The following is a 9,920-nucleotide window of genomic DNA, read 5'->3' on the forward strand; positions in this document are numbered from 1 at the left end:
TCCTTATGATCCTAGCTCCTTCCCTTTCTCACAGCTCCTTCCTAGTTCTGTACCGTTTGTTGGACTGCAGTTTGAAGCTTACGCTTTTGTGGAGGCTGAGTATCATGGCTGTTCTTAGAATGATTGAATTGTATGTTCAGCTCCTGTTCATGAAAGAGGGAATGTTCTTCTTCCAGGACATACCAACTGTTTCCAGTGATTTTGCTGTTGGTGTAGCTAGGGGGCATATAGAACTGTTATCAGATGCCTTTCCTTTCTCCTGGGAAAAGTGTGGGTCATTAAAATGCTGCTCTCATGCAAAGTAAACCTGAGGTTTGTTTTCCAGGCACGTGTATTGGAAACACAGACAGCAGGCATTTCACTAACGTCACAAATGCCATTTATCGATTTAACCCACTGCTCTTGAAATCAGATGATCTTCCCAGGTACTGTGTTCTGTCTGCATGTGGGCAGCTGTTTGGGGTGGGGACTAGTGAAAGAAAATCGATATGCATTAGGCAGAAGACGGAAACCCAACCTTGTATACCTTGGCGTGGCGGTGATGTTGCCTCACATTTTGTTAGGCCACCCATTTCCTGCAAATCTGGGTGCTGCACAAATAGGGGGTGGTAATTACACCGGGAGGGTGTTAGCCCTTACTCTTCTTTACTTCAAATGCAGACAAGACCTCATTTAGGTGTCCCATTCGGTAGTACAGCAATGCTGTGAAGCTGACTGGATCCTTTAGATAGTGCAGCAGTGTGAAAGGTGTGGTTCTGGTAGTTGGCCTTGTTTAAGACGTTTATCCGTATGTTTGGACACATGCCACTCTGAATTTATTTGCTCCTTAAAGCTGGAAGTTTGGTTTCCTGGGGTAAAGTGGTAATAAAGAACATCATCATGCAAGGGATTGTTTGTTTATTCAGCACGTAATAGATTTGGCATTTTATTGAGGTGCAGATGATACGGGAGTAGACTGCTCTGGTAGCTGTACAGGACAAGTGACATAAATGGCCAAGAAACGGGCAAAGAGCTGGAATACTGTTTTTTCTTTTCCACATACGCCATGGACTTTCTTGTGCTCTGAGCCTTAGAATCAGTAGACTTGGTTGGCCTGAGGAACAGGCACTGCAGTTACAGTGCAGTATTTGGTGTATATTGCTGCATTTTTATGTTATGCATCGCTTTACAAAGGGAACAGGCAAGTGGGGTGCTGGCTATATGCAGGTGGCTCACAAATGCACACTGGAATGAAAAACACTCTTCTCTTTCTACCAGGATCCATGGGTTGAATGAGAGAATCTCAGTTGAGAATTATGAGAAACAGATCGAGTTCCTCTTTCAGCTGATTATGAACTGTGACATTGACAAGCTTCCGGAGCCTCACGCAAACTCCCACGAGCTGTGAGAAATACACCTGAGAAGAGCAGCTCCTAAGGTGGACTCTGGGATGGCAGGGGTCTGGGCCACGAGATGCAGTTGTGTGTTGCGTATTGAGCTGTGTCTGGAATTTGTTTTTTGCGTATTGTGGTTTACAAACAGATGTAAACACTGCTGGTTGCTGCTTTAGGCAAATGTACAGTTTGCCAGAAAGTGATAAGAACCTGGACAAAACACAACAAATAACCCTGGTTTTGGTTCCCCCCTGGTCTGACATGCAGCCATTAATCTGATGGTATTAATTTTTTCAGTGCTTTCTTTAAGCCTCTGAAATTGGTAGTCACTTAAAAATCTAAGCTATAATCAGCAGTCACTCACTATCAGTAAAAGAGGTGAATCTTCTATGTGTGCTTTTGACAAACTCATTTTATACAGTTAATTGATTTTTCACAAATGATGTGTCTGTCAAAAGCTCACGTGAAAGGTTTGTGACGTGGTGTAGGTTTCATGTAATTGGTAGAGTTACACTAAGAGTTTGTTGCACTGCTGCTGGGTATGGGCTTCTTCCCCAGGTGATGCTCTCGACCAGCATCAACGGTGCTCTCAACCACCAGTGTCAGTGTTAACTTGATACTGCTAAGTCCTCCCATGCGTGCACTGATTTCCGACTCTATTTTAAAATACTGAGCTCCAGAGGTCCTAGCTATGTTGCTTTAACTGGTGTTGCCCTGATCTCAGAGATGCTGAAAAGAGGTTTCTTACTCTTTTCAGTGATTTTTGGTTTTTTTCTCACTCTTTGGCATGGCCCAGGTATGTTGTGCAGCTGGGTGTCAGAATAAGGAATTGCAGCTTTAAATAAGAAACTAAATCAGTGTTGTCTGCTCGTATATATGCTCTTTTCACTGAATCAGTTTCTGTCGTGTGTGTTTCTCTTTTGTTCCTCTCAGAACTTGATTGTGAAAGGTGGCGAAGCCCTTCAGTTTCTTCCAGTTCAGTGGGAGCAGAAAGTCTTTGTTCCTTCACTGCCTGTGCAAGCAGTTTTCACTTTACTGCAGCACTTCTGTTGATTCAGCTCTTTGGGAATCGTAGTGTAGACAGGCCATTGATGTTGACCCTATTTAATCCTGCACTTCTTGCACTAGCATGCCTATCTCTGTTAGCACTAAAGGGTTAAGCATTCTTTTGGCCTTGATAGTCTCTTTAGTTGGGGTTACCATTATTAATTAAACAAAGAAAGAATTAAGAACCAGATATTAGCCAAAGTAAAGACTGGGTGAAAGCTGCTTTGTTGTACTGACATGCAGACCCTGTGCTGTAGGTACTAGTACAACTCCTCCTGTTGCAGTGTTGCAGAGATGTGTGTCTCTCTTTCAGAACTTGAATTATACACTGGAATGGGTGGTTGTTCTGCTCTAAATTCATATTGTAAAATGTACTGGAATGTACAGGAAATACCCTGAAACATATCCTGAAAAACAGTGATGGAACTGTGATTCCTATTCTTTCCGTTCACCATTCTCTATTTATTTGCAGTCTGATCTTATCAGTCTGGCCAATGGGCTAAAACCGTATCAATCTACTAGATAATTGAAACCAGATCAGCATTTTCATCTAATAAAACAAGGAATGCAGATTCTTTTCTGATTATTATTTAGTCTTTTTATGTAACTGTATAATTGCAATGAAGTCATTTCCACGCCTGATCCTACACTAGAGCAAGTCATAAAGTTTCCATCAAAACAAATCCGCATATTTTCCAGCCTGCTTTAATCTTTGCACCCTCCCTGGTGCTCCCCTTTCTATACAAAATTAGCTAACTCTGTTTATGCATTATTGGGTAGTAAATAGCTTGCATCTTTTACGGTTTATTGCATTTTGTCTGTGTGCCCTAACGTCATTAATTTGTTTAGCCGCATGTCTATGGCTCTTTTGTGAAGGTGTCATTCCTCTTGCAAACTCCCGTTGCAGACACAGCAAAAGTGATGTGTCAGGGTACAGCGCAGAACAAAATACATCCCCGGGAGTGGGAGGTGGAGGAAAGTTTTTGGGTTTGGTTTTTTTTTTTCTCTGGCAAGTCTCTATAAAGACAACTGAGTCTAAAGCCTTCACTTTGACTATGGCAGTATGGGGCCAATATTGTTTAACATCGACATTAATGACCTGGGTGAAGGGACAGTGCATCCTCAGCAAGTTTGCAGATGATGTGAAACTGGGAGGAATGGTTGAGTCACCCGATGGTTGTGCTGCCATTCAGAGGGACCTCGACAGGCTAGAGAAATGAGAAAACAGGTCTCATGAAGTTCAACAAAGGGAAATGCAAAGTCCTGCACCTAGGGAGGAATAACCCCATGCTGGGGACTGGCTGGCTGGAAAGCAGCTTTGCAGAGGAGGACATGGGGGTCCTGGTGGACAGGTTGAACGTGAGCCAGTAGTGTGCGCTGGAGACAAAGGAGGCCAACAGCGTCCTGGGAGTAAAGATTAGATGATGTCCTGAGGTCCCTTCCAACCTCAGCCGTTCTGTGATTCTGTTGTAGGGCACAGGTTGCGAAAATCCCAACTTGGGTCATGCTGTTGTGCAGTGAAGGCTGTGCTGTGGTGTGGAAGGAGGGATTTGTTGCCTGTTGTAATAGCAAATGGGTCCTAAAGACAGAAAGCATCCTTTATATTTTGTAATCTCCTGTCCCCAACCAAAAATCACTCATCTCTGTGTTTTGGTGAGGATTGTTTCTTTAAAGGACATTCATCTGGAGATTCATTTTGCTGCTGTGAAGGAAAAGCAAAGGGCAAACAGCGCTGGGAAGGCAGGGTTGTTTTTGGCAGGTACTGTGCAAATGTGTGCCGTGAAGTTTCGCTTAATGCAGCTTGTGGCAGAGCCTCATTAAGTGCTGCTCATCAGCCAGTGCTGAAATCATGCAGTGCCTCTGCATTGAGTAAATGTTCAACAGAGATGTACTGCAACCTGACGCCACTAAACGGAAGTGCTTTAAACAGACCGTATCTTGCAGGATCCAGTAGTGAAAAAGCACATTCCCCACCTCTGCCCACTTCTTCCAGTCACTTCTGATAATTGTTTGTGCTTTTTTTCTGTGCAGCAGCTTTGCCCTTCGTATTCTTAAGTCTCCTTATTTTATCCTATTAGCTGCCATGTCATGCTTATCTGGCACAATTCTGAAGGGTTGCTCAATGATTTGGTGTCTGCACACCGCTCCTGACAGAACAGTTTTCTTTCCACCCCATTTTACTGCTCCCATGAGATGTTTTCAGAGAATGTCTCTCATCTTGAGTGGTATTTGAAATCTTAGTGTCATCATGTAAATAATAGTGTAAGGATGACACGCTGGCCTTTGCTGCTAAGATTGTATACAACTTTGCGTTGTATGAGTAGTTACTTGATAATGCCAAGTACATCACGAAAACACAGAGTAATAGCTCTGTGAGCTATTTTTTTTTTTGTCATGAGTCACTGTGCTTTGAGCATGTAGAGCAATTACCTCTGATTCATCAGAGAAGGAAAAGCCTGATTTTCTGCTCTGAAGACACACAACTTGGTGTCATACCTAATGGGGTTTTGAATGCTGTTTGTCTTAGTCCAATTCCAGTGTGTTAACATGTTCCTGTGTTATATCCATAGCAACTTACTTTTTCCCCCCCTTCTTTGTAGCCATGTCTACAAAGCTGCTGTTCTTCTGACAACGGTTACTCGAAGTAACATGTCTGTAGTTGTCCAGCCGTAGCAGCTTGCTAGCTAGCACACCAGCTGATTTAGGGTCATGTGGGCCTGCTACACGATGGAGAAAAGGTCACGTTCCACACCTGCATTTTCTAAAGAAAGCTCTGGTGCTGGCCTCTGCTTAAAAGGGCTTGGTTTATTTTCAGCGCCAAGTGACCATGGAGAGTTCAGGCACAGAGCTGGAGCAGAACGCAGGAGCAAGGTGTTTACAAAGTTGTTTCCTCCTGCCTTGCATTTGACATTTGCATTCTTGGCTCCTCTTTTGCCATTTTGTTTGGTATTTCATGGAGCTGGTGAAGTCCGTTCTCTCAAGCAGGTGCTGTGAAAGCTTCCCCACTCAGCTCAGCCCATGCCACCGTGCCCTAGTCTTATCAGTGCCGTAGAGCAAGATCCACTGAGGAACTTGGAGGCCGCCCAGTCACAGCCTGCAGTATCCTTTGCCGTTACAGGGAAGTAGTCCTCACCTGTAGCTCAGCCTGTGACCCTTAATCCTCACCTTCAGTGGTCTTCAGTACTGCCTGCTGCTGCCAGGTTGAACCCTGCACGGGTTCTTGCCAATGCATTCAGTCCCCATCTGCAGCTCCTATGCAGAGCTTGCTAGCAATCTGAAACTTTTACAGACATCTTTGTCACTTTAGTCCCCAAATTCAGGCTCTCGCAATAACCCTTTAAAGAAACTGTGCTGCCATGACCTGTGAGGTCTCTAGTACAGCGTTGGTAGTTGCATGCCAGCATCTCTCAGTGCCCATAGCAAGGCCTAGAGGGGTGCCGAAGTGCTGCCCAGGGAATTATTTTCCTTAACAACACAGTGAAGGCTGTGTGTCATCTGAGTTGCCGTGCAGGGGGCTTGGCTCCGCTTTCCGGTTCCACAGCTTCCCAGGGTAGCAGGGGCGGCAGAGATAAAGAGCTCAGCATGGTGGGGAAGGGAGTGACCTGCTTCACTCAGTAGAGATCACTCTGGCTGATTTAAGAGCTGTGATGGTGGGCCCCAGAGGAAGCTGCAGCCAGCTCTCAGCAGGGAGGACATGGAAGGGTGGTTAATGCAGGGGGTAGGGGACAAAGGGTAAATGCTCTTTGTCACTGATGGATTTACCTATGAGTTGGTTGAGGCCTGGGCAGTGGGGTATGAGAAGCAACATGCAAGTTGTAGCATATCCCAGGGGGCTTTTCACACGTCTTTTAATTTATATTTTTAATTCAACACAATTGTATGGTTTATTGTAGCCCTGTAAATACTCGGATCACTTGAACACTGTGCCTGATCTTGCACTAGAAAGGCAACCACATGGAGGGGCCTGGCTGCAGTTCAGTTATTTAACCAAGTAACCAAAAAAGCTCCTTCTAGTTCATGGCAGTAATCCTCTGCTCGGTGACTGTGCTGACTGTGTGTCAGCGCTGAGGCTCTCTGCATGCTCTCTGTCCAGTTACCACAGCTACAACAGGTTATTTTCATGTTTTCTGTATGGTGAAGATGATTAGAGAAGGGCAGCAGTGGATTACCGTCACAGATTGACCCAGTGGCCAGAGTAAGGGATATGAACTCCTCCAGAAAGCCCATAGGAGAAAACTGGAATGTTTTTTTCCAGATTCTAACTATTTTTGGCTGTACTGCAGCCATTACATCTGGCATGTGCCTGTCTAAACTACCTTTAAACTTACCAGCTCACCTACTGATCTTAGTCTAGCTTCAGTATAGGTCTGAGTTCAGCCTACTTGACAAGCTGTATAAGTACTCAGGAAGAATAGTTATTATTTGCCCTGGAGCACTTTTGTCCTTCCAAGTCCACTTGGATTTTTAAATGTTGTTAGGACAGTACTGCCTAGCTGTATGTAGGCACTGGAAAAGGTTAATCCAATGTCCTCTTCGGGATTTTGGGAAGTGAGAGGATCTTTGTGAGTAGGAAGTAGGGGGGAGTTAAGAGATGATTTGCATTTATACTTTTTTTTTTAATATCAGTGTCTGCTCTGATCAGTCCGGCAGGCTTGTGAAGTTAGTCCTTTCTTCGGCCTAATCTCTGAAGATAAATGAATTTGCAGCTTATATCTGGAACAAAGCAGAGATGCGGGGCGTGTCCTCAGTCCCTCCATGAGAGGTGTCCATGCTATCGGTGGGTCAGCAGCTGCTGACACAGGAACGGCTGGCCTCATGGAACGCAGGAAGCGAGGACCTTTCAGCTCCCCTCTGCCAGATGCTCTCACCTGGCAAAAAGCCCGAGGGATGTACCTGACTGAGGCTGACCTGTGTTTGTCGCAGCAGGCGCAGCACGTGGGTGACACATGGACACAGCTGGGAGCGGTAGTCATTTGGACCTTCGGAAAAAGGATGGCGATGGTTTTGTTTGCTTCCAGGCTGGTAAAAAGAGGACTTCCGTGGTCTGCATTTCTTCTCCCAGATCAGGACCAGATTAGGGTCAGCTGCTGACGTTGTTGCCTGTCCTCATGAACGGCTTTTACTCTGGACTGACATCTGTAAGGGTGAGTCATTATCCATAACCTATTCAACCTTTGAGTTTGCCTGTTGAGATTCCTGGTTACAAGAAATTAAGAACTAGGTTCCCTCAGAATCCTTGGTCAAAGGCAGCTGGGACTGCATTCAGATCAGCATTTAGGTGTGACAGACAGCGGTGGAGCTAGAACAGAGAGCAAAGGGTTTGACAGGACACTGTCAAATTCTGTTAGGTGTGTTTTTTGAGTGACTCTGGCCGAACCACTTTGTTTTGCTGGATTGTTCTGTGAAAAGGGCAAAATTATCCTATATGCGTTGTGGCCTCCTAGGCCGTTGCTGAGTGCTTGCCCAGAGCTGGACAGCTTGGTAGTGCTAAAGTCACGTGGCTGCTGTAAAACACACGGGCGCGACATTCCGTGATCTAGTGTAGCTCAATGGTAAACTCTTTCCTTTCCAAGCTTTTTGTTGCCTTTGGTACCTGCTAGCCCTGGAATTGGAAACCCATTTCCTGCCCTTTCATCCTCTGCCTTTCTGATCTCTGCGCGTCAGCGTCGCTGGTGGGGATTTTATCTATTTCTGTTTTCTTGTCTCAGGCAGCTTTTGTCTCCACGCTTCCACTTCCTGAGCGTGCAGCTGGCCGGACTGTTAATCAACAAGGTCACATTTTGGTGCGCGTTGTTTTTAGGGGGGTGGGGGAAGAATGGTTGCTCCGGGGGAGATACGGATTTTCCAAGTCAGGAAGGAAAGATGAAGGCGGAAAGAGAGCCTTACAGACCAGGTTTATTTGGACAAAGGAAAACGGAGGCTAGGGTTGGAGGCAGGGTTTGGAACTCCACTCCCAGCTTGAGTGTGGAACTTGTGCTACGGCTTTAGTCGAGACATTGTCTCTGTATGTCTCAAGTTTTCCTTGATGTCTCTTTGCCAGTGTCACAGCAGGAGGTCCTGAGAATTTGTTACATGACTGCAAATGCTCATCACCCCTCCAAACACTGGGTTCAAGTAGGCTGTGTAGCAGCAGATAGGTACAAAACTTTGCACTTTGCCAGTTACTTTATCACAGCGAAAGCAGCGCTCCGCTCATCTGCTCCATAAATTCAACTTTCTTAGGAGAGGCACATTTGCAAAGGTTTTTGGGACTGAGGAAGTTAGAAGGCCTAAGTGGGTTTATCTGAGCTGTCTTCGTGCTGCTTTATATAATTGTATGTCCTGCTCTGCTTCAAGTGTGCCAGTCGCCCTTTTCTTCCAAAGCAACAAGTATTTCGGGAAAGGAAGTTCCCCATGCTCAATTTTTAATGCGAGCAGAAAGAAATCGAGTAGCACAGCCCACATCTTTAGGGGGGTCTCGATCACAATGGGTCTCCTGCTGCCATTGCCCACGACTACCTTCGTTTCCTTATTTTAAGAAATGAAGTCACCAGCCCTAGTGACGCTTGACTCAGTGTGTCTGGGGGGGAATGCAGTTCCTGTGCCGCCCTCCCTCTTCCCCTCGCACGCATGCTTGTGTCACGGTGACCGTTATTGGCTCAAGACCTGTCGCCAAGGCATGGAACTGGGGATCACGTAATCGCTCCGGGTAATAACTTGCTGTTGACTGTTTGCTGGGAGGAAAGGCAAGGCAAGGCAGGAAGGAAAAACAACAACTGGTCAAAAGTTCCACTCATGCAAAAAAAGAAAAAAAAAAAAAGGGGGGGGGGGGAATAGAAGGAAAACATGAATCAGAAAAGCTGGTTTCATTCAGGAATGCAGAATTCTACAGAGCAATGAGGCACTGACCTCTGTAGCAGGAGTTACTGCTTTTCAGATATGTATTTGTTGTGGGGCGGTTTGGTGTAAACAGATGCAAAGTGAGTACGTAGTAATATTCCCGATTTTCTTTGCTGAGCTACATCCGAGGAGCCCTTGAGCCTGGCACGGAGGCCTGAAAGCCAGGGTGTACCGCCGGTACCCTGTGGGTGCTCCCGGGCCTCGGTCCCAAGATAGACGACGTACCAAAGCTGTGCTTAATTAATCAGTTATGGAGTTAAAATTATAAAATGCCCCTGGGTTTAATTTCGCAGCCGTTTTAAGCCGAGGAGGGGAACGGCTGGACCCCTGCGGAGGCGTTGAGCGTCGGTCCAGCCGCCTTGCCCTGGACGGGGTGGGGGTCTGTCGAAACACCTCTGTGGGTGGGACGGCAGCGCACCCCTGCCCAGCACGGCCACCCCAGCGGAGATGGGGAAGGCTCCGTGACCGGTGAAACCCCTCTCCCCGGGTGGGGAGAGCGAGACCTCCCGGGAGCGCGCCTCGGGCGCCGGCGGAGGGCTCCCCTGGCTCAGCAGAGCGAGAGCGGACGGAGAAGGGAGCAGGAGCCTTTCCCTCCAACGCCGCGCCCCAGGTGAGAGGCGG

General features: G+C 46.5%; 1 protein-coding gene across 1 annotated transcript in view; it reads left to right on the top strand.

The window, feature by feature from the left end:
• The window catches only part of PM20D1 (peptidase M20 domain containing 1), an 11,148-nt gene extending 8,157 nt beyond the window's left edge, over positions 1-2,991 (top strand). The window contains exons 11-12 of the mRNA XM_009327352.1: positions 326-425; positions 1,258-2,991. Coding sequence (XP_009325627.1) covers positions 326-425; positions 1,258-1,387 — 230 coding nt within the window. The 3' untranslated portion in view covers positions 1,388-2,991. The remainder of the gene's footprint in view (positions 1-325; positions 426-1,257) is intronic.
• The last annotated feature ends 6,929 nt before the right edge of the window (positions 2,992-9,920 follow it).

The sequence above is a fragment of the Pygoscelis adeliae genome, unplaced genomic scaffold (genome assembly GCF_000699105.1).
Source record: "Pygoscelis adeliae isolate BGI_AS28 unplaced genomic scaffold, ASM69910v1 Scaffold197, whole genome shotgun sequence".
Classification (NCBI taxonomy): Eukaryota; Metazoa; Chordata; class Aves; order Sphenisciformes; family Spheniscidae; genus Pygoscelis; species Pygoscelis adeliae.